The sequence below is a fragment of the Protopterus annectens genome, chromosome 2.part0 (genome assembly GCF_019279795.1).
Source record: "Protopterus annectens isolate FY-2018-M chromosome 2.part0, PAN1.0, whole genome shotgun sequence".
Taxonomy (NCBI): domain Eukaryota; kingdom Metazoa; phylum Chordata; order Ceratodontiformes; family Protopteridae; genus Protopterus; species Protopterus annectens.
The window spans coordinates 1,961,710,460-1,961,735,926 of NC_056728.1; the positions used below are offsets into that span (position 1 = coordinate 1,961,710,460).

The 25,467-nt window shown below is 40.6% G+C and overlaps 1 protein-coding gene across 1 annotated transcript in view; it reads left to right on the forward strand.

Moving 5' to 3' along the window:
• The window catches only part of LAMA4 (laminin subunit alpha 4), a 1,355,623-nt gene that overhangs the window by 915,716 nt on the left and 414,440 nt on the right, over positions 1–25,467 (forward strand). The window contains exon 22 of the mRNA XM_044061904.1: positions 9,676–9,821. Within this exon, the coding sequence (XP_043917839.1) occupies positions 9,676–9,821 (146 nt within the window). The remainder of the gene's footprint in view (positions 1–9,675; positions 9,822–25,467) is intronic.

Consider the following 25,467-nt stretch of genomic DNA (forward strand, 5'->3'; position numbering starts at 1 on the left):
TACTCTCATGTTAAGCCGCTACAAATATGTTGCACTGCCACCTCTGATACCAGGGTAATGTTTTAATATTTCTATTCCCGCAGTGCACACTAGCAGTATCTGGTGCAAATACAACAGAGGAGTATGCAAGCGATACACAGCAGCATGAAAATTACAGAACCAACTGATATTGCCAACATCCAGGCAGATAGGTTCAGTGCCACCCTAACCTGCCTCTCACCTCCTAAAGGCCCATATCTATACAGGAAGAATGCTTGGTTGCAGTAATCACAACTATGCAGGTAAAAGCTGCACTCTCTAAAGCCAAAAACACAGCATCCATGGGAACAGACAACATCCCAGGATGCATTTTACATGAAATTCAGAACAAACTGCTTCCCCACCTAAGCACCATGTTCAATCATAGCTTCACATCAGGCTTTGTGCCCACTGAATGGTGCACAGCAACACTTATCCCACTCCCACAAAGGGGGAGCCACCAATGACCCCAGGAATTATTAGCCTGGCGAGCCTGGTCAGCAAGGCCATGGAATGTATCATCATGGTACTCATAAACAAAGACATTGTTAACCTCCAAACTTTGTACCCCACCTTGTTCGGCTTTGTGAAAGGTAGATCATGCCTCCTGAACCTGATCAACTTCTCTGAGGGTGTCAACGAAGCCATAGACAAGAGTAAGGTGGTTCACAGTGCCTATCTAAACCTCGCCAAGACTTTCAACACCATCCCAAATTCTAGAATTACAGCTGAACTTTGTATAAATCTCTACGTCACAAGATGGGTTGCCAACTGGCTCACTGACAGAACCCACACTATAAAAGCTGCAGACTCCAAATCTGACTTCAAAGCAGTGACAAGTGGAGTACCACAGGGTTCTGTCCTGGGACATCTCCTGTTTGGTATCTACTTCTCTGAAGTATAGGCTAATATAGAAGGCCTAGGGCTAATGATATAAATAAAACTTACAGCATACTTAAAAAGTGAAGCTGATAGTATAAATGATGGGTTGCCTAATATCTATGACAGAGCCGAAATAAACTTGTTTGTATAATACCATTAAGTAGCGAAAATTATGCCAGATGTCATAAAAAAAAAAAAACAACTAAAAACTAACAATTACTGATAATGTAAGTAGCCTAAAATGCAAAATCATGCTCATACTGTCTTAAAGCCAAAATAATTTTAGTCATGGCACAAGGACATCTTTATCATAAGCTACATATATAAATAATTATGAAAATGCTCCCATCACAGACTGTTACAAATTAACCCGGTAACCTTACTATCTCATGCATTATATAACAGTGAAATGTAAAAAATGAACATGAGGATTTTGAGTATATGAGATGTAGATAGTGCTGAAAAAGCATTCATCGTAACTGCTTAAAAGTGATGAAACCACTCCCTACACACCAGCTCTAAAAATTGCTATGCATACCAGAACACCAAGCAACACTATTGCCTTGACCTTTTTTCTCTTACTCAGAGTTACAGGGGCCTGCTTCTAAATAACAGTTAAATGTGAACACATACATTATAAAGCTTTTCCCTCCTTGTCCTTGTAAGAATTCTTACTTATTGCAATCTTTACATGCTAATCTTCCACCAGACGTACTGGCTTCAGGAAATGGCATTTTGCAGTTCACATTAAAAAATGTCCTGCTTGGTCATTCCAAACTTCATTACTATGTACAAACCATCATATAATATGAAAAATGAAAAGCCAAAAATACATTACACCCACTGGGGACGAGTTAGCACTATAATACACACGAGGTAACTGCTTCCTACTGGTAAAAGTAAAACAAGCACAGATCATTTCTGCAAATCAGAAATGAATATTTCTCCATTTTTTTATGCATGTCCTAATTTATCCTTCCCAATTATGTTTCAAAGACTGGTATTTTTATGTCCCGAGATGCTACCGCTTGGCAGAAAGGACAAAAACCAATCAGCAGCGATTATGCACTTTTTATGCAATCCTAAACCCTTTCAATTTTTTTGCTGACACAATTTGCTAAGCGTAGCTGTGGTACAACAACAAAACACATGTGGTATCTGGTGACTAGAGCAGCTCATACCTAAAAATACATACAGTAACAAGTGTCATACAACCTGTAAAAGAAACATTGGAAAACATCCCAGTGAATAATACACTGACCACAACTACAGCCAATACCAAAGAGGAGTCAACAATGACCTCAGGCTGCTTTTACCCAAACAGTATTCAGAGTACAAACAGGATTGAGGGCTACTATGTAGGTCTCTGGACAGGTCCACATTTATAAGCAGCAAATATAGTACTAAAATAAAATAAGCAAGATACTGAGGCAATAGTTCTGAGTATATAAGCACTAATACTATTTTCCCCTTCATGTACGACGACTACGTCCTACACTTCAATTGAACAAGTGTGCGTTCCTTCCACCCATGTGGCCGTTCCCTAGTTCTCACAGAGCTCTCTCCTTAGATTCACTAAAATACAACTCAACTCGGATGCACCAATTCAGTTGCAGTCCTTTCTGCACTATGCCTGGTACTGACTGTTAGTAAAACAAATCAATGGCTGCTAGGAGGTGAGCCCCTGCTTCGAGCACAATAAATTTCACACATACTGCAGCAACCACAATCAAAGTTCACATACCTCTCAACCTGGAAACATCAAAAATCTGGACAAGGACCATGCAAAATAGGTACAAATCTGTATGCTGATCAACATCTAATTTGCATATATCCAGAGTCCCACTGCAGCCATTCCAGTGTCCCATTACCTGGCTATCTCACCCCATTTACCATAAACACTAATGTTGCTTCCGTAATATAATCATCCACTTCTCTTTCTCTATATCCCCTCTGTAAAAATTCCACCCTCAACTCTAACACTGCTGCTTTCATGTCTTCCTCATCATTATGTAACCTCATGACCCTGAGTTCTTGTCCCTTCACCATGTTCTTATACATGTGCAAGGGTGCATACTAGTTTTATGCAGAAGAATATTCTTCTTACATTGTTTTTTAAAATAGATGTTTTAAAGTTACCAATTAAGTCCTTAGTAATCTTAACATCTAAAAAAAAATCAACAAAATCTTCAAAACAAGTGTAGCTAAACTTTAAAAATTATGTGGTTGAATGTAGGTATTCAGTGAACCTCTGTATCTCTCCTGATGGCCCCTTCCACAAAATAAAAACATCATCCACAAACTGCTTATACACCACAATGTGTTCACAAAACGTATTATTCCTGATGACACTGTGCTAGGTTAGCACAGCTATTGGCACAGGCTGTGCTCATAGCTATGCCAACCTTCTGCAAGATAAAGTCTTCATTAAACATAAAAAGATTATTTTCCAAAATTAATTCCAACAAAATGCAAACCAAATTAATCTTACTTGTGCTTCTCTCAATAGTAAATATCTAACATTCTCAATACCCCAATCATTGGGGATCACTGTAAAGAGAATATACATCTAATGTAATAAAAGTCAAGTTCACAGTCTCAAACTATTTTCTCAACATTAAAAATAAGTCATTCAAGAAGTGTTTTGTTTTCTAAAGCACAGTCCGAACTTTATCAACGACAGGTTGTAGAGTCTTCTTCACATATATCGAAAGCGGTTCTGTGGCCCACCCTCTACTAGACACAATTGGATGCACTGGGGACACAACCTGTCTTTATGTACTTTCAGAAGGCCATAGAGCAAAGGTATCATTGGATGTTCAGCAGAAAAATACTTTAACAAATCTTCTGTATAACAGTCATATATAAATCCAACAAATAAAAAGCCACCCTCTCCATGATACCATTTACTTGTGTCTTAGACAAACGAAGGCATGTCCCAGTCTCAATCAACAATTCATACATACATTTTAAATAACAGCTCTTATCCAAAATAACCACACTGCCACCTTTGTCTGAGGGGCGAGTGTCTGTAGAAGACAGCTCCTTCAATTACCCCTCCATTAACTGGGAAATCTACTCATGTACCAACTGTTTTGCTCAACGTTTTCTGGAATTCACAGGATTCAGGAAAATACATGCCCTTCACTAAAATCTTATAGATCTTGCTGCAGCTTCTTAATCTTCATATTTTGAAGTCTCCTTTCATAACTCTGTACATTCTCAAGGTATCACCGATGACTTCTAGGGTAAAATTACTGAAGATAGAATGCTGTAACATCTTACTATCTTTAAACAGGGCTTCTTCCACCAGTCTAAAATGCTCAATTAAAAAACGCATGTAATCAAAACCCAATCTCAAATTCTGGGTTTGCCAATGTCTCAAGAGGCCAGGATATGTACCTCCATATGTTGGCATTTTTTAAATCCGTAGACCTCTTCGAATAACCTTGAAGTGTAATGCTGCTTCTAAATGAAGCCTTTGCCACTGAATCTGATTAAAGTTATACAGCTTGTTTCTATTTTACATGTTGAAATTGTTCTGTACCTCAGCGTTGTCAACAACCGTCTCAGTTTTTTCAAAAGAGCAGTTGATTAACAGATTCACCTCAGGTTGTAAACGTCTCTGTAACTGTTCAGAGTGGATATTCACTGCACCAGGTTTATAGTCCAGTTCAAGTGTAAATCCTTCAGCTATGTCCAACCCGAATCAGCTACACAGAGTAAACAATCATGCAGTGTGTCCTTTACCAACCTGTAAGCTTTTTGTGGATTGCATCTTCCTATTATCAAGCTTTTCATATAATTTATGCTTGAATGCAATGACTTTATTGTGTCTGCTGAGTTTTTAGTCTGAAATGTGTAGTTTTTGAAATGTTGTGCTTGAATGTTATGACTTTATTATGTCTATACTTGTGTTGTTTTCATATTTGTGCTTGAATGTTATGACTTTATTATGTCTGTCTAGTTTTTCATTCTGTTAACCACATGTATCTGGAGCTTTTCTCCCTGGGCCTCCACTGAAAATGTGTACCTCATGACCCAGTCAGACATTCACAGTAAACAAATGCCAAATAAATAAATAAATGATAACCCATCTGGAAGGTACCTACCTATTCTGTTACCACCTCTGTACATGTGATGTTCCAGAATAATCTCCAAACCCTTACTAACTGTCACCACTCTTATGTAACTGACCATAATACAGCTACTTATTTACTTTCTCAAACTCTCCATCATCTCTCTCCCCACTACTGTCTCTGTTTCCCTTTTACCTGGACCTCCTCAATACTCCTTTATAATTTGTAACCATCATCCTGTAATTGCTTTACTGTCTCCTACTCAATATCTATTTACAGCTGATTCCATTTGAAAATAACTAGACTCTTACAAGCCTAATATTAACCAATATTTTACTGTATTCTTGTTTTAACTGTCAAGTTCTCATTAACTGTCATATCATTACTATTCTACGTGTGTTCATTTACTAATCTGTGTATGCACATTTATTATTTTTTGATTAATATCATTGCTATTCTATGTATGCATGTACACTTATGTAAATCTTAAGTGCTTTCTATCCATTCTATAATATTAAGCATTTCTCCCTGTGCCTCTCCTGAAAATGGGACCTGTGCCCAGTCAGACTTTTCCAGGAAACAAAAGCAATAAGTACATAAATAAATTTGACCAAAACATTTTTATTACTAGAATGAGTCATCCAAATACCAGATGATCTACCTACATATCCAATAATTGCTATGGGCAGGTCTTTGTTCACATCATCAGCTCCAGATCCCTGGAACAAATAGTTACCCTCATACCATGGACTCAGACCTACTACACACTGTCTTAAAAAACTACCCTGTTCTTTGTTCAGCCCCACAAGTATTCCATTCATAGTTAAACTAGTGAGCTATCACCTTATGCGTCAAAGCCAATTTTCAAGTCACAATAATCCATCTACATTCAGCCACTTCAGCAAAGCAAACATATTGGATTTTATTCAACTCTTTTAAAAAACATAAATGGTCCAACTGCCCTGAATTCCAGATCATTGACAACCCAGCCCTAACCAAGGAATTTTTAGTCCTGTTAAATAACTACATAGCGAAAGCTGTCACCCTCTATCATAAGGATTACAGGATCATAGGAAGTTACTCGGCTATCGCTCCTGAGGCCCTTACAAACCTAGCCAAGAATTTAGCCCATGTTCCAACAACACAGCACCCTATGCTGCTGTCCATCAGGGAGACAGGTGGAATCCCAGGGGGTGTATTTTCTGTTCCGCATCCAGTTATCCAGGTTGCACTTAAAAAGGGTTAATGAGGTACTCTGCTTGACGTGAAGAGGTAGTCTATTCCACAAAAGGGGGAGTTTCTGGGGCACAAATCTGTCCCGCCAACAAGTCCTATTGATGTCACAGACCAGATTGAAGTTCCGCGTGTGGGTTACTTGAGTGGAGATTGACGTACAGATATGCAGCAGTCCCATTAGGACGGGGTCTAAGATTACTTTGTATGCCAGACAGAGGTCACCCCTGAGGAGTCTGTAGGAGACTGAGTAGAGGGACAGGGCCTTTAGCCTATCTGGTACTAGGCTCTCAGCCCTAGGGCCTATACAAGCCTAGCCATAACAATTCCCTGGCTATTTCTTCCCACAATATTTACTTCCCTGGACCCCTGTCTAGCAGGGCTACTGACATGATCCCCAGGGTGAATTTCTTATCTCCCATCCAGTCGTCAAGGTTCCTTTTGAAGAGGGTCAAAGAGGTGCTCTGCTTGACATGAATGGGCAGTCTTTTCCAGAGTCTGTGGAGTCTCTGGGTGGAACCTCTTCCTCCAGCATGTTTTTTTCATTGTGATGACAAAGTTTAGATCCCTGGAGCATGTGGCTCTGAGGGATTGGGATTTCTTTAAGTGTAGCATGTCCAACAGGTCTGGATTTGCCATGGCCTTGTATGTTAAGCAGAGATCACCTCTGAGTAGACGATATGTGACAGAGTATAGCTGGAGTTTTTTTTAGACAGTCAGCATAGGGCATCTGCTTTAGGCCTGTGATTCTTTTAGTGAGGTATTTCTGCAGCCTTTCCAGTTGTTGCAGATGTCTTAAGAGGTACATACCAAATGGGTCATTGTATTCTACAATGGGTCTAATGAGGGATGAGTACAGTGGGCCAATGACCTCCTTTTTTCTGGATGAAAATCCCTTAGTGATGAGGTGTGCCACATAGAAGGATTTCCTGACTGTTGTGGTGATGTAGTTATCGAAGGTGAGACCACTGTCCACCTGTATCCCCAAGTCTCTTATCACACTTTCAGTGTTTAGAGTACTGCCACCTATGTGGTAATTCACGGGTACATGTTTTTTCCCAAAGGGGATAACTATATCTTTTTTGGCATTGAGCTTGAGCCCATGGCTCTGGCACCAAGCATCTGTTTCTGTAAGCCCCTTTTGTAGAATATCCACATCATTTGGGGATTCAATAATGGCTCTCAGTTTGTAGTTGTCTGCGAATTTTGTTAGCCAGAGTCCCTTAGTGTTGGCCTGTACTTCAGCGAAGTAGATATCAAACAAGAGCTGTCCCAGGACTGAACCCTGAGGTACTCCACTTGTCACTTGTCTGGAGCTGGACTTGGAGTCGGCTACTTTTACAGTGTGGGTTCTGTCAGTAAGCCAGTTGGCAACCCATCGAGTGACTTATGGATTAATGCCCAGCTTAGTAAGTTTATCTATTATTCCGGAGTGCGGGATGGTGTCGAAGGCCTTGGCAAGGTCCAGATAGGCTTTGTGGAGCACCTTACCCTTGTCCACAGCTCTGGAGACTGATTTGAAGAAGTCAGTCAGGTTCAGGGGACAAAATAGGCCCTTCACGATCCCAAACCAGGTGGGGTCCAGTGTTTGAAGGTTGCCAATGTCTTTGTTTATAAGTTCCATGACAATATGTTCCATGGGCTAGCAGATCAGGCTCCTCAGACTGATGGGGCAGTAATTCCCAGGATCCAAGGTGGATCCCCCTTATGGAGTAGGATAACTGTAGCTGTGTGCCAATCAATGGGCACGAAGCTTGAGGTGAGGCTATGATTAAACATGACACTTAGTTGAGGTGCCAGTTCATTTTGTAGTTCATGTAGTGCACAGCCCAAGATGTCATCTGGTCCCATGGATGCTGAGGATGCTTATAGATTGCTGAGGAGTGATCTATGCCTGGCTTACAAGGCATCTGCAAACTCCACACTTATGAATCTCCTACATATTTATAAGTCAAGCAGTGCTCCTCCTATGGAACAGGCTTCCCGTCCATGTGAAGCTGAGTTTGTCTATTACCCAATTTAAGCACAACTTAGATCAGTAGATGGGAACAGGAAGTTTACACTGGGACTGGAAACCATGTACCTCAAGGACAGAGGAAGTTTATAAAATGCCTGGCTGTTAATTTCCTGTTTGGATACAGGACATCATTATTCTTTCAGGAAAACTTGGCTAGGCTTAGAACCTCCCCCCTGCATCTATGAATCTGTAATAAACATTGTAGCAAAAGAAGAAATCGATTTTGTCAATCAACTCTGAGGCTGAAATATGTATCACGGGAAGTATGTGCATTACATCAATACTTTTACATCTACACTTACTGAATATTCATAAGACAGCACTGCTACCTCACAACATTTTTTCTCTGTTTTGTCCTTGGATGGATGCCCTCTTTATAGAAACTGTATTTCCTCCCTCCCTACCTTCCTTCCCACCTTCCTTTCTATGTTTCTGTATGTTTTTACGGTCTATAGACTGCCAACATTTCACTTTTAATTTCAGTTGAATCTAGCAGAAATGTGCCCAGAACAATAAGAATAGTAGTAAAGCCTTGTGTAAGACAAATGAAAGGAAGACCACTAGGAAGAAAATCACAAATTCAGAAACATTACTTTTCCATTTATGGCTTTTGGAGTTTGTCTGCTGAGTATTTTTGTCAGGTGACAACATTCAAGAGCTTGTAAGTCTTTATCCTTCCTCTGGATATATTGAGATATGTGTAAGCTATAATCTTAATATAAGAAACAAAAATCCAGTTATTACAGTGTTTCCTAGGAGGAATATAAAAATAATGGCACAAATATCAGCATTTAAAGATTAATCTCAGACTAATCAACAAGAGCTTCGTAGTTATTTATGCATGTGCAGCCATCTTGGAGTCTATACAGTCTTAAAGTTTTAATTTTTGCTATACCCAAAGTTCTTTTCTTAACATATAGAACAATGTTTGGAATGTCTTCCATTGCATTGTATCTGTCTAAATCTAATGTTCTGTACAACTGCGCATCCTGCGATTTTCCTACAAGTAGCTGCTCAACTTTTGTCCTTACTATGTTATCCTTTTCTTATGTACTATTAAATATAATCTTATATATTCCAGTGAAATGATTATTCAGGACTGCTTTTCTTTTACTATGGCGGCATGTATCTAAATATATTTTTTCAAACTCTTTCTTGTATATCATTCTCATATTTTTGTGTATATTTTCCTTTCTTCATATATGTGTCATATGACTGGCAGTACCTCCATACTTTCTCATAAACAACACTGTATAAATAAATAAAATAAAAATGAATATTGACCACAAAAGGAGTGTATTACTTCATACAATCTACTTAATGTTAACAGTGAACTGTAATATTTAAGCTCTATATTATTAATTCCCAAGATCAGAAAACTGTTTCCACCATTTTATGTAAACTTGGTATGATTTTTAAATGTTTTGTAACATATCTGTTTTTCAGGCAACAACTGACTATATTGGTCTCGCTATTAAAAAAGACAACCTTGTCTATGTCTACAACCTTGGAAGCGGTGAAGTTGAAGTTCCACTCAACAGCAGACCTGTCAGTACTTGGCCAACTCACTTCAGCCTTATCAGACTGGAAAGGTAATAGAGGCAATTATATATATGTTGTGCTGTAGAGTCATGACAGTTATCTTAGAGATAATACAAGTGCAAGTCCAAGTCCAAGGAGTCTGAATGCTATATTCTGTTTCAAAAATGTCTTGTACATGTATGTTAAGCTTACTTTCAAAATTGTGTAGTGAAATACATGAGCCCATGTTTAAGGGTCCACACTGGTTATCTCGACCTTTCAAGGCCTTTGATACTGTCCCGTGTGCTCAGATCATAGACAAACTCTCCAATTAGCCAATTAGCCCAGTGGATAGATAATTGGATATCTGATAGACTGAATGCCTTTTAGGTTCAGCAGTATTTGCTCTATACAGAAATAAGTCACCAGTGGTATCCCCTGGGACTCTGTCTCGGGCCGCTGCTGTTTGGTATCTCTGACACAAAAGCCAATGAAAAGGAACTATGGCTAACCGAGTTTGCTGACGATGGCATACTGGAGGCAGAGTTATCGAATCCCACTCTGATACTCCTGATTCTCCAGCAAGAGCCAGACCATACAAATGTATGGTGTGTTAATCATGAGCTTAATCTCAGCACCAGGGAATGCGCCATCGCTTCCTTTGGTATATCTACTGAGACTGCTGCTTATGATATAAAACAAATCCCGGGTAAGTCTAACCCGTAGCCCTATACTCCTTGCTCCTTCTCCGTAGATTCAACTAAGTGTTTTTTGCAAGACAATTGACATTTAACAGTAACATAGCACAGATGGAGCAAAGGGGGCAAAAACTCAAGTGCAATGTGTTAGGAGGGGCACAATCAAGATTTCCTGCAGTATTCCTGAGTCTCTTCATAGAGAGTACTGAAATGCTGGTACAGAAAGGCACTTTAGCAATTCAAGTTCTTTTTTTTTTATTTTACTCTTCATTTGAAGAGCTAAGGGGTATGTGTAATATCCATGAGAATCCATTTGGCCTTCTACAATATGCTAAAGTTTTTTTGTATGTGCTCGGGGCATGTATTTGCTACTGTGGAAGCCAGTGCATCAGTCAGCTTTCTATAGTAAGCCAAAGGCCTTTTTTGTTTTTATTTATTTGTTTGTGTGTTTGTTTGTTTATTTTTGCTGTTGAAAAGCTGAAAGTATGGGGCAGTACTTTGGAGACTGGCACCATGCACTAGATTAACCATCGATGGCTCTGCCATTTAACTTTACTGTTAGGCCTTCATCTCTTAATCTGTTTGTGGCAGACTACTGTTAATGAAGCCCTGCATAGCAACCTTTTTAGCTGGCACGTCAATTGACATTTTATTTATGCCAGATTCTTGATCTTCGCCCTCCTAAACATCATTTTATCAGGCCTCATCATTATTAGAATCTGTTTAATCATTATCACTGTAGGTGAGGCAAAGGAACCCTCCATCCTGATACTTTTCTTCAAGACCCTTATACACATTCAAAAGCAGAACAAAGCCAGATCATGCATCATTTCTTTTGTATAGAGGAATGAATCCCTGATTATGATTCACACAACCTGGTTCTGACTAGCTGCCCAGGGTGCTGGATAAGCTAAATGAAGAGAGGGAGGAATGAAGAGGTTTAATCTCACACCTCATGGGAGAACAAGAATTGTATGCTCAGGTATGTGGAAATGGTTTGTGTTCCTGGAGAATGTCTGACCCACCATAAGATGTTTTGTTGGGTGGAAGAGTGGTGTCATTGTTGTAGTATAACCATGTAAGTGTGGACTAGACACCAGGAATTCAACCTTAAAGTGCGGTAATGGCACAAACATTACTATGGGGACTGGGAGGGCGGCTACACTAGACATCAGAGATTCAACTTTAATGTGCCTTAATGGAACTGGAGAGTGGTAGGGATACACTAGACACCAGGTAATACTCCATAAAGTGCTCTAAGGCACATAAAAGCATAATAGAAATTTAGGGACCACAAGACACACTCTAATAGCCGTAATGGTACCAATGGGATCAGATAAGTAAGGGAAACCACTGAACACCAAGGATAAAGTGTAGTGCCCTAATGGTATATACTTCATGGGAGTGATGAGGTGGGTGGGAACAACCAGAAGACAACCATGGATGACTCTTTAACGTGTCTTAATAGTGCCAACATTATAACAGTGATCAGGAGTAGGGGGATGCACTAGACCACCAGGGCTTAATACATACGTATTGCAAAGGTGCTAAAGTATTACATAGTGGGAGGAGCAATGAGAGGGAAGGGGCAGGTATAGGTTCATAGGTAGGTACTGGGCTATCTGTCTGAAGGCATATATTAGCCCAGCCATGTTGTGCGGTATTCACCGCCCCTTTGGTTAGTTCCCTAGGCCCTTGATCTAGAAGCTAGTACCCTTGAACCCTATCTAGTAGAGCTGCTGGTATGATCCCTGGTGTGAACTTTCTGTTACCCATCCACTCGTCAAGGTTCCTCTTGAAGAGTGATAGTGAGGGTCTCTGTCTTATGTAGATCGGGACCTTGTTCCATAGCAAAGGAAGTCTTTGCGAAGGGAATCTATCCCTCCAGCATGTTCTATTCATTGTTGTACTGAGGTTTATATCCCTAGAGCGTGTAGCTTGAGTGGATTTGATTTTGCTAAGATGGAGCATGTTCAACAGTTCTGGGTTGGACATGGCTCTGTATGTTAGACAGAGATCACCTCTGAGAAGGCAGTATGCAACAGAGAAAAGCCTTCGTTTTTTTAATCGTGCTGCATAGGGCAACTGTTTGAGGCCAGTAATCCTCTTAGTGAGGTACCTCTGTGGTCTCTCCAGCTGCTGGAGATGCCTAGCCAGGTACATACTAATTAGTGCATTGTACTCAATAATGGGTCTGATGAGGGAAGAGTAGAGGGGCACCATTACATCCTTAGATCTTGATGCGAACCCTTTCGTGATCAGATGGGTCACATAGAAGGATTTTCTAACCACTTTGGCAGCATGGTTATCAAAGGAAAGCTGACTATCTACTTGGGTCCCTAGATCCCTTATTACTACTTCAGATTTCAGGGGGTTACCTCCTATGTGGTAGTTTGCGGGTACTCTGTTTTTTCCAAAGGGGATTACTATGCATTTTTTAGCATTTAGCTTGAGACCATGGCTTTGACACCATGCATCAGTCTCATTAAGGCCCTTCTGGAGGATATCCATGTCAGCCAGGGACTCTATTATAGCACCCAGTTTGCAGTCGTCCACAAACTTGGTCAGCCACAGCCCTTCAGTGTTTGCCTGTACTTCAGAGAAGTATATGCCAAACAGGAGGGGCCCCAGAACAGAGCCCTGAGGCACACTGCTCGGTACTGGTCTGGATTCGGACATAGATCCTGCTACTCTTACTTTGTGGGATCTGTCTAAGAGCCAGTTTGCGATCCATCTTGTGACGTAAGGGTTTATGCCCAGGTTGGTGAGTTTATCAATAATACCCGAATGGGGAATGGTGTCAAATGCTTTAGCAAGGTCAAGGTAAGCTGTGTGTACCTTTTTTCTCTTATCTATAGCCTGAGTAACTGTCTCAAAGAAGTCCACCAGGTTCAGGAGGCATGATCTGCCCTTGACGAAGCCGAACTGTGTGGGGTCAAGTGTTTGGAGTGTTCCCAATCTCTCCATTTATGAGTTTCATAATGATTCGCTTCATTGCCTTACAGATCAGACTGGTCAGGCTTATTGATCGGTAGTTCCCAGGGTCGGTTGTGGACCCATCCTTGTGCAGCGGAACCACCGTTGCTGTGCGCCATTCTATGGACACATATCCTGTCAAGAGGCTGAGACTGAACAGGATATTCAGATGCGGGGTTAATTCATTTTGGAGCTCGCGTATGACACAGCCCAGGACACCATCTGGTCCCATGGAGGCAGTGTTTTTAGCTTTAGATAGAGCCTTATTAACCAACGTATCAGTAATAATTGGAGTTACACAATCCCCTGGAATAGTAATAGGCCCTGTAGGTGGTGGTGGGGGGGGGGGGATTTGCACTGAACGTGTCAACCAAGATGTTGGCAATGTCAGTGGGGTCAGTGTATTTTGTTCCATTTTGTACTAGTTCAGAACAGACCTGAGCATTGCCATTTAGGTTTTTGACGTAACCATAGAAGGCCTTATGGTTATCCTTGGCATCCTTGGCAACTTTCTTTTTGAAACTGGCTTTAGTTGACTTGATGAGGGCCCTCAGTTTCCTACTAATGCTGATCAGGGATGATTTTTCTACTTGAAATGCCTTTTTTTGTATAAGTCTCCTCCTTTTATTGTATAGTTTGCTTATGGCCGGGGTCCACCAGACTGGTTTCTTATTGCTTGAGGAAGGAGTCTTGGTTTTATTTGGGATAGCATGGTCCATGTAATCCTGAAGATGTATATAAAGTGCCTTGGTGTAGGATTCTGCATCCTGGATATCATTATCCTTCTGCAAGGGAATAGTGAAGCTTTCCACTTCTGACGCAAGTAGTTTAAAGTTTGCTTTGGAAAGGTTTTTTACAATGGTTTCTTTGACTGGGGGAGGTGGAGGGGTGAGGATGTCTAGGGTTATCAGTTTGTGGTCTGATCTGACCAGAGAGGGAGTGATAATGGGTGTGGTACAATGGGTGCCCATATTTGTGATGACTAAATCCAATATGTTGTCCCCTCTAGTGGGAGAACATACCAGTTGTTCAAGGGCATTTGAATTTATAAATTCTATGAACCACTGGACATAGGAGTTAGAACTTTGGTAGTTCACCCAGTCTATATCAGGGTAGTTGAAATCACCCAAAATTATGGTGTTGGGTAGGACCTTTACATTTTCCAATGCCTCAAGGAATGCTGAGTGAGCATCTTGGGACATGGTGGGTGATCAATAACAGGCTACGACTTGAAATGTGGTTTTGCCTGCTGATAGTTGCACATGGATGATCTCTGGGGCATCATGCTGCACCACTAACCTGGAGATGTGGGTATCCTTGATGAATATGAATACACCTCCGCCCTTTGTACTACGATCCGGTAACTGAGGCTGGAAGGTATGATATGAATTGTAACCTGGTAGTGCTGGGGTGCTCTCTGGAGCCTTGAACCAGGTTTCCGTCACTGCACAAACATTGATTTTCTCCATACTGAGGAGTGCCTCGAGTGCATGCATTTTGAGGTTGAGACTTCTGGTGTTGAGTAGCATTACCCTTAGTTTTCTTTTACCTGTGCTGGTTATGATGTTTGGTTTGTCCTTTGAGCCTTGCCTAAAAAAGGCACTATGGGGACGGCAAGAGCCTTGGCCAGTATTTGAAAGCCTAGGGGTGACAGGTGCAAACCATCTCTGGTGAAACAGCGAGGCTTGTCTATCATGTCATCCCAGGCAGACAGACACTGGATCCCCTTAGAATGACACCAGAAGCTTAGCCAATTGTTGAACTTGATCATTTTGTCTTTGTATTGTGGTATCATTCTAGGTGAAGGTAGTATGCTACTCAAGGTCAGGATTATACCAGCTTGAGCTACATGATCAGAGAGCTCCTCGATGTCTCTTTTCGTGTAGTCCAGGGAGGTACGTCTTAGATCATTCACACCAACATGTACAATGACAGTGACATACTTGTACTTGTTCTGGAGTGACCTAAGTGACTGTGTTATGTGGCGGATCCTAGCACCCAACAGGCAGCTGACAGTAACCTTCTCCTTGTTCAGCCTGGTGAGTGGAACATCTGTTTGCCTTACTATAGAGTCTCCTATTACTATCATGTTGGGTTTGGTGTTTTGCCTTAGGGGCTGTCATGAGGCACACTATGTGTTTTCAGGCTTGTGTTTGGTGGTGCAGGTTGCTTGCTTGTCTGCTTTGGAGGGCACTGTTTCTTTTTCAGAGTGGTACCTATTGCCTCTGAATATGTTTTTGTGTATTTATGTGTATGTTCTGCCGGTGCTTGGTTTGTAGATCCATGTGTGACTGGTGGTGTGATGCTAGTGTGTCTCTTCTCCTCTTGACTGTCTGTTACAGTCATGGGTTGAGAGCGCTTAGCCTCCAGTCTGGCTGTGTATTTGCACCTCTCACAAGTGTTTGTGTCTAGAGGTAAGAGGAGAGGGTTGTCTGGAAATATTTAATGTATATGTACTTTTTGAATCTAACAATTCAATAAGTCAACAAAAAACAAGCTTTGAACAAAAAACTTGCAAAACAATACTAGAAATACATGCCGGAGAAAATTTCAGCATCAATAAGTCAGTATTACTTTCAGGTAATAACTTTTTACACATGGTGAATGAATGCATTTTGGAAAGAATTTAAGAACATTATTATGCAGCTGTTTGAAATGATAGTTCATTCCAAATAGCCAGTTTGGATTAGTTCTCAAGTGCTCATTATGTTACTTTGAGTGCAGTCTCAGTCCTTTTATCAGATGAGGTTTTAAATTATTTTATCAAGTAATTCAGAATAATAAATGTCATTTGTTCCTTCATTCATTCAATCATTAATTAATTCATTTATTCATTCTGTTTACCTACTTAATCAATTTCAAGGCCAAGGGGGAATTCAGCCCATTTCCAACAGCCAGTGTGGCACAACAGAGGACCTAATCCTGATAGTGGTGCCATTCTTTCAAAGAATGCTCACATTCACTTTCTCTCTCACACACATAGAACACGCACCAACAGGAAACTGGAGGAATGGTATTTCACTTGTGCCATGGGTTTGGGATATGGGAGAAACAGGAATAGACAGTAAAAACATGGGGGTCTATATCACAACATCAAACTAACAAAAGTTTGATTGTTGTAATATCGACCCCTAAAGTCCAAAACCCAACAAAACCAAAAACACAGAACAGTGATTTTTTTTCCCAGGAAAAAAAAAATCACTGTTCCGTGACAAAAAAAAAAAAAAAACGTAAACTTAAACATGCCCCCCACACCCCCCTACCTACTTAAATATACCAACTCCGAGATCGCACCACAGTGGAGGAAATAGCAAAGCCCCGAAAACGGCCAACCAATTTTTTTCCCTGGGAAAAAAATCGATGTGCCATGGCTTCGTTATTTTCAACTTTGGAACTTTAGGGTTCGATATTACAACATTCAAACTTGTTTTAGTTTGACGTTGTAATGTAGACCAAAACATACATAAACATAGGAAGGAAGGAAGGTAGAGAGGGAGGAAGAAAAGTCTATATAAAGAAGGCATCCATCCAAGGAACAAAACAGAGAAAAAAATGTTGTGAGGCAGCAATCTGAATTGCTTTGAAGCAGTACTCCCTTATGAATATTCAGTAAGTGTAAATGTAAAAGTATTGATGTAATGAGCATACTTCCCTTGATATGTATTTCAGCCTCAGAGTTGATTGCCAACATTTTTTCTACTTTTGCTACAATGTTTATTATTGATTCATAGATTTATGGATTGTTTCCAGTCAAACAATTTAGGTGGGAGGTTTTCTAAGCCTAACCAAGTTTTCCTGAAAGAATAATGGTGTCCTGTATCCAGACACGGCATTAACAGACAGGGCATTTATAAGCTTCCTCTGAATATAAGGGACATGGGTGCCAGGCCCAGTGTAAATGTCCTATTCCCCATCCACTGATCTAGGATGAACTTAAATTGGGTAATAGACAAACTCAGCTTCACATGGATGGGAAGCCTGTTCCATAGGAGGAGCACTGTTTGACTTATGAATATGTAGGAGATTCATGAGTGTGGAATTTTCAGATGCCTTGTAAGCGAGGCATAGATCATCTCTCAGCAATCTATAAGAGACTGAGTAGAGGGAAATGGCTTTAAGGCACTCTGTGTAAGACTGGTTTGTTACATCTTGTATTCCTTTTGTAAGGAACCTTTGACTTCACTCTAGTTGCTGCATATGCCTGGTCAGGTGCATACTAAAGGGAGCATTGTTGGTCTAATAAGACCAGAGTACACTGTGATAATGGCCATCATGGGACCTAAATTTGATAACCTTACTTATACATTGTGCAACATATAAGGATTTCCTCACAGCTGTGGCCACATGGTGGTCAAAGGTAAGGCTACTGTCTACATGCATACCCAGATCCCTGATCACTGGGTCGACTCTTAGGGATGTGTTATCAACATGGTAGTTAACCAGGATGGTTGACTTCTCAATGGGTAAAATTATGCATTTCTTAGCACTGAGTTTAAGACCATGACTTTGGCACCATTTGTTGGTCAGTGTTAGGACTCTTGAAGAATGCTAGTGGCTGCAGGAGAGGTGTTGATAACCCCCAGATTGCAATTATCTGTAAACTTAGTCAGCCATAAACCTTCAGTGTTTGCCTCCATTATAGAAAAATATATGCCAAAAAGGAGCGGGTCCAGTACCAAACTCTTGGGTCTCTGCTAGTGACTGGCATCTTAGTGGAGGTGGCCTCACCTATTTTTATCTCCTGGGTCCTATCAGTGAGCCAGCTGGCTGTCCAGCAAGTGATGAAAGGGTTTATACCTAATTTAGTGAGCTTGCCTCTAATGCCTTAGTAGGGTATTGCATCAAGAGCCTTGGCCAGGTTGAAGCAAGCTGTGTGCACAGTCTCTCCCTCATCCATTGCTTTGGTGACCCTCTCAAAGAAGTCCACCAGATTTAATAGGCATAACCTTCCTTTAACAAAGCCAAACTGTGATGGGTCCATCATTTGCAGATTTCATATGTGCTCATTTATCATGTCCATGATGATTCTTTCCATGCCTTTATGAGGCTGGTCAGACTTATTGACCTCTAGTTATCCAGATTGGCAGATGAACCTCCTTTGTGCAGAGAACTGACTGTAGCCATCTTCTATTTTTTGGGCACAAAACCTAACAGTGGGCTCCAGTTCAAAAGTGAGGGGTTGGGAGGGTGGCCTAATGGTTAACGTGTTTACCTTACAAACACAAGGTGCAGGGTTTGAGTCTGACAAGGGATAATTGGCTAGGCTTAAAATGGCTTGCAAGGGCAGTTAGCCTAGTACTAATCTATGAACCTATGATTCAAGTGGACCAGAGAGGTCATGTTTCATGCAATTTAGTAAGCATCCTGGGATGTTATTAGTGTCCATCAATGTAGCATTTGTGGCCTAGGAAAGTGCCCTAGTAATGGTTTGGGGGATTGTAGCATGTGGTATTTCCTTTGCACTATTGGAGGGGTGGAGGGAGAAATTTGGGCTGACCCTGTCAGCTAAAACACTGGTAATGGCCACCAGTTCAGTGTGGGCGGTGCCATTTACAATATGTTCTATGCATCATTGGGTATTTCCGTTGAGGTTATGGATATAGCTGTAGAAAGCTTTGTGGTGGCCCTTTGCCTAAGAAGGTATTTTTTTCTTCAAATTTAGCCATTGAAGTATTAATTAACCCTCTTAGCTGCGTGATTAAATTGGTGATAGGTTTTTAGTATGCTGGGCTTTGTGCCTCTTATTCTTTGCCAAGATTTTTTTTGCATTCGTTGTACAACCAGTTGATATTGTGATTCTTACCAGGGTGGTTTGCCTTGTAGGTTTGTCTTACTCTTAATATGAGTGGGCATAGCTTTCTCTATACAAATGTCAATATGGCTGTACAGGGATTTTGTAAATATCAGAATATGGGGTTCCTATCATATGTTCAGAGGTTTAAAACTTCGAATCACTAAAGGTCGACCTTTAATGATCAAAATTTTAAAATCTCGAATCATATAATGGAGATCACCATAGAGTGCAGGAAGGGAAGATTTCCCTTTACTGTACTGTACTGCAATCTCAGAGTTGGTATATTTAAGTAGCGGGGGTGTGGGGGTGCAGTGGGGCTTGCCCCCTGCATACAGCGTTTTTTTGTTTTGTTTTATTTTGGGCTTAATTTTTTTTTTTTTGACATATGAAGTATTAAAAGTTTGATCATTAAAGTTTGAACTTTAGTGATTCGAACTTGTAATACTTCGATATTATGATATAGACCCAGCATATGCTATGGTGTTTAATGGGTTTGGAGGGTGCTTGGAATTTAGCCAAGGTGTCCTTTAATAGAGCGAGATTAGCTTTAGAGTAGTTCCTAAAGGGTTTTGGTTTCACTGGGTCTCCAGTCTTAATTTTTATTTCAAAAAATGCTGCCTTATGGTCAGATATGGTAAACGAGTACATTAAATTTGGTGAGGAACATGGCTTCTCCATGTTCCTATGTACAAGGTCAAGAATTTTTGTACCCCTGGTAGGAGAATGGACCAACTGTTCCAGGATGTTGGTGTCATGAAAGAAGATACTGCCAGCCCAGCTATCTGGAATTTTGTAAATAATCGTATGTCATTTGTGAATATCAGCATGATTCTTATGCTTGTGTTACAAATGTATTAGAAATGTATGCCATATAAGATGGTCTGTACAGACATGTGTGCTGAAGAGATATTTTACAAACTGCTGTTTAAAAATGTAACCACAGTGTACCCTACTGGAATAAAATAGAAATTTATCTGCACTGTGTAACTGTTTAGATGTATATATTTTAACAATGGAAACTGAAACACAAGAGGTGAACTTCAGAAAAATATTTGAAATTAAATTACTTTAGGGCCACGTAATAAAATGATGTTATCTTTCAGCTTCAGTGCAGTAGCAGACACAATGTCTAGAACTAGAGGCTTTTTGTATTGTCTTGGAAGTGTTTTATTGTTTTATGACTTCCACCATTTTCCAAAGATCTGAGGTCTATGTATTTGCACGGGTAGATGCTAAATGCTACCAGATGCATCAGTGGTTGATTTTCACCTGGGATAGAGTCAAATGACAAGAAATGATGTAATTCTGCAAGCTATCCCAGCAGTAATATTTGAGATATTAATTTAAGAACTCTCTGAGAGACACTGGGTATTCTGTAGTTTGTCTTTGACCTGACAACATCAAGATCCACTCACCACATCTGCCTTGTTGCCCTGAAGTAAGTTATTAGGGTGCGGTAATTCTTTTAGATACAGTCAGGAATATAGCAAAGATTAATTTAGATGTTTTTCTTTACTTATTTATTTGAGACTGTCCTGCAATGTTGTTTTAAATATTTTCTGTGATTTTTAACTCTGATGTTATTGTGAATATATACTATTTTCTTGTTCTTTTATTATTTATTATTAAATATATTTAAAACTTTCATTGTGGCTGATATTTGTGAGACATATATAAATTCTGAGAGTACTTGCATATTTATTTGAGGATACTGTGTAGGCCACTCCTAATAGCCTTGCTCTTGGTTAAACTATTATTTGTATTAGCAGTAACATTACACAGTACGATTGGACACCCTTTGTTAGGGGCCTTAAAGTAGCTGATAAGGAGTGACTGGTGGCAGAGAAAACTACCTTATAGTCTGCGCAGAAGGTGGCATAGCTAGTAAACCTGTGCCAGCCTTTCCCAGGTTTGTGTGTGTTTGTATAAGTCAAACCTCAAAGAGTTTGTGTGTCAGCTACTTGGGTAGGGACACGAACACTGGTTAGACACAGAGGGTGCTGAAGGTCTTGGTTTGGTCACCCAGCTGAGATCTCAACTGTATAGCTGTGCCAGTGGAGAATTTTATTGGGGATTTGAAGAAGAAGGGAGAAACCAGCCTTGGACTGACTGTGGTCTCATTGTGCTCTTAAGGGAAAATGCACTCGATGCAGAGAGCTGCATCTAGAAATACTGTGTGTGAAACCTATCATCCTCACAATGTACACCCCCTACTGATGCTAGTTGTGAGTATTGAGGCTCCTTAATTACTGTTATCAGTGGAGGGGCATCACATTTATTGGTTGGTGTGATGACCGTGCCCTGGCCCAGCAAGCAAGGAGCCTAAATCCTCACCACTAACACCAAGGAGGGCATCTCATGTAAAGGGAAAGGATAACAAATACACACAGTAAAGTACAAATTCCCTAAAGTGCACACAGAGATCACAGTCAGTCTGGGGCTGGTTGCTCCCTTGCTCTTCAGGTCCCCAATAAGATTCCCCACTGGCACAGCTATAGGGTCCAGATCTCAGCCTAGCTGGCAAGCTAACCTCCAGTACCCTCTCTGTCCCACCAGTGCTATGTGTCCCTGCCCAGGTAGCTGACACACCACACACACTTTGAGATAAGTATTTATACAACTTCACAGACATTCCTGGGAAAGGCTAACACAGATTCTCCAGCTGTGCCCCTTTACCCAGACTATACGGTAGTAATTTCTGCCACCACCAGCTAATACTTATCAGCTACCCAAAGGCCCTTAAAAGGGTGTCCAGTTATTACTGTGCAATATTATTATCCAGTGGAGTTTCTTGTTAAGATGTCTATCACTGAGAAGAACCACCTTCAGGTATTCTTTCATAAGTTCAGTTAAGTCTGGAGGTTTATCAGTGTGGCATTGCCTAGAAAAGGCACTATGGGGGTGGAAAGGTTTTTTCCAATATCCAAAAGACTAAAAGGGATAAGTGCAGACCATCCGTGGCAAAACAGTGTGGTCTGTGAACCATGTCCTCCCAGGCCATCAAATATTGTACCCCCTGGACTGACACCAGAAGCTAAGCCAGTTGTTAAAATCAATCATCTTCTGTTGGTAACATGGGGTCATCCTTGGAGAATGTAGTATGCTGCTCAGTGCTAGGCTCATACCTGCCTGAAACACATAATCAGTGAGCTTCATCACGTATCGCTTCACATAGTCAAAAGAAGTACATCTCAGGTCATTAACACCCACATGGACTATGGCAGAGTCATACTGGTGCCTGTGGTTCAATGACCTAATTGTCTGTGTGGCTTAGCAGATACTAGGCCTGGAAAGGCAGCTAACTATGACTCTCTCCTTACAGAGTCTGGAGATGGGGACATCTGTGAGCTTCACTATAGAATCACCAATGACCAGGAAATTTGATTATGTACTGGTTGCCTTAAGGGCTTAGCAGTTAAGGCATTGGATAGAGTGTTAATTTGTGTAGCTTATAGATTAGAAACTGCAGTAAATGATATTAGTACTTGTTTTGGATTGGAAATATGCATAAAGAGGCATGCTAGACTCTGGCAATGTTCCTTGGAGATGTCTGCAAAAAGGTGATTAGAATATGATTTGTTCTGTATAAAACATATGGCAAAACAGTAACTAGGTGGTTTACCTTTGAATAACTGAAAATGTATTATGCGAACATGCATTTATGCAACTTGTATGTTTGAAAAATCACATATATGCATAGCAAAATGTCAAAAATGACATAGTGGAATTCAGAATTCGTTTTTTTCGAACCCGTGTGTAATTACACTCCCTATCGTGCATTAAAGTGCATAGATCAGTCCGTGACATATCACAGTGTAATTCCTGTAGTGCAGTACATGTAACTTCAGTTCCAAACAGCACACATCCATATTATAACAACAATGCCATAACATCATCACATAGAATGCATTCCATGTGTACAATTACCATGTCTTCAGGCACGTTATGTCCATATCCAAGCATAGTTAAAGGAGATGGATTTTGCAGTACATTCTTCCACTTCCCTGTTCGTTCAAAATGAGCAATGCTTGGCAACTAAGAGTACAAAGCCCTGTGAAGTGAATGTGCCCTATTGCATAGCAGCCTTTCAAAGGCTGCTTCCTTGTCCATTAGCCTCTTCCTCTGTGGTGATGCTGGTACACACAATTCATGCCATACACGCTTGTCATCCACATGGTTTTGTTCAAGTTAAATGGCATGCAATACATTCAGCAAATACAGTTGCTTCTTTCATGTCATACTTCTCAGTCTCCTCTGCCATCCCTCCGCCGCATTTTGGCTACGTGGATAACCCATGGTGCATGTATCAAATTGTATGATGTCTCAAATGTTGGGGACCTCTCATTCCATATCGCCTCGGTCTGCCGAGTATATAGTTTTCCCTAAAGAAAGTACATAGTGCATTGCCATTTTCAGGCATGTTGGACTCAGTTTCTGTGACTGTGGAAGCTACAGCCTCTGGAGCCACAAAGGCCAGAGCTGGGATCTCCTTACAGAGCATAGCAAAGCTGATATTGCTGCCAAATGTTGCTGCCAAATGCAGCTTCTGGATCTGTCATCATACTATTTGGCAAGGGTGAAACCAGCAACCTTTCACTGATCAATTGAGATGCTGCTTAATACAATTTAATGGGGCCCTCTCAAAGTCGGTCAGTACCATGCTTGGCATCAGGTTTAGATTGTGATCCACACACAATTGCAGCAATATGCTCCAGAACAGGTTGTAACACTGCTCTGTCTTGCTGGGCAATATGCCATACACCACTGGGCAGACCTTCTTGATGTTTGCACTGTCAAGAGCACAATGAATACTGTATATTTGGCGACATTCCATTGTACTTATGGGGAATGTGCAATCTGCCATAATGTACTCTGAATTGCACAACATTTTCAGGTTCTCAGGGGTGGTTATTACTACAATGTAGACTGAATTCTCCTCATCAACACTACTGTGGTGCACTATAAAGGCTCCCGACTTAATGGGAATCATTTCAGGGCTCCGGTCCCTTAATGACATCATCCTCTTGAATGTCTCTGACTTTTTGTTATACCTATGCCTCATAATGCTCTGCTTTAAGGCAGTTGTATTAGGTAGTCCGTGGACAACATCAGAGGAAGTGGTGGCCAGTACCTCTGAGACCACCTTACAGGAGTCCTCTCTAGAGTGCTCTGCCCTTCTCTTCAGCTCGTCCCGTACCTTAAACACTTCTGTCTTCAGCACATCAGGGGCATAGCAGTGTTCTGTACTCTTCAGTAGTTTGAAGCCCTCACATTCAACTTCCGTGACACGCCTGCCCTTACATTTATCTCTGTTCTTTCTAATACAACACCAGTACTGCTTGTCATGCACTGCTTTCTCTTTGTAATACTGATAACCTTCAACAACTAACAGCTGTCACCCTTTTTGAGTAGTGCTCGTACTGTAAACAGCATTCAATACACCAGGCTTGTACTGCACATTGCACGCATCTTCCTAACAAACACACAAATAACGGCAATTTACAAACTGCTGGGGTGGATTACTTCACATTTACACAGTGTTAAGGTATATTTCTCACCTGTATGATGACTTTGTACGGTTCAGACCTGTTAATGTACCAGAACAGCAGTTAGGGAAACAACACAGAGGCAGTACAATTGCTCATTCCAGTTTTTATTATCGTGAAGGCAACATACATCGCATTTATTTGTGTGAACACGTATTGTACGAAAGTAATAGGATTTCGACTATAGTACAGTTCACTCTGTATCTATTCGACTTTTTGTGAACTTGAAAACGTACTTACGATTAATTTACTTTCGACCTTATGATTTTCATGCATTCAAAGGTAAACCAACAAGGCTGTGGTCAATGGAGACCTTGTGACTTGCTTATCTCTCCACATGATGCCGTCAAGATCACAATATATTCTAAGTTAAAAACAACCTTGTCATGTTAATTGTTCTCTATTTTTGGATTAATAAGCTCATAAGTATTTAAGGGATATGCAGTCAAAATGACTACAAGATTTTAAAGTGTATTAGCTACCCAGTGATTAGTCAACATATTAGCTTCTATATATATGCGTCCCCTTCAAATCATCTAAAACCCATAACATCTAATTTTATAACATTGAAAGCAGGGGGACTTGATACAGTGGGGTTAGGAAATTAACTTTTTCCTACTGCAGTGCGATCTTGGAGTTGGTATATTTAATTTATTGGAGGGCTTGCTTTACTGCAGAAATATAGTAAAAACTGTATTTGGTA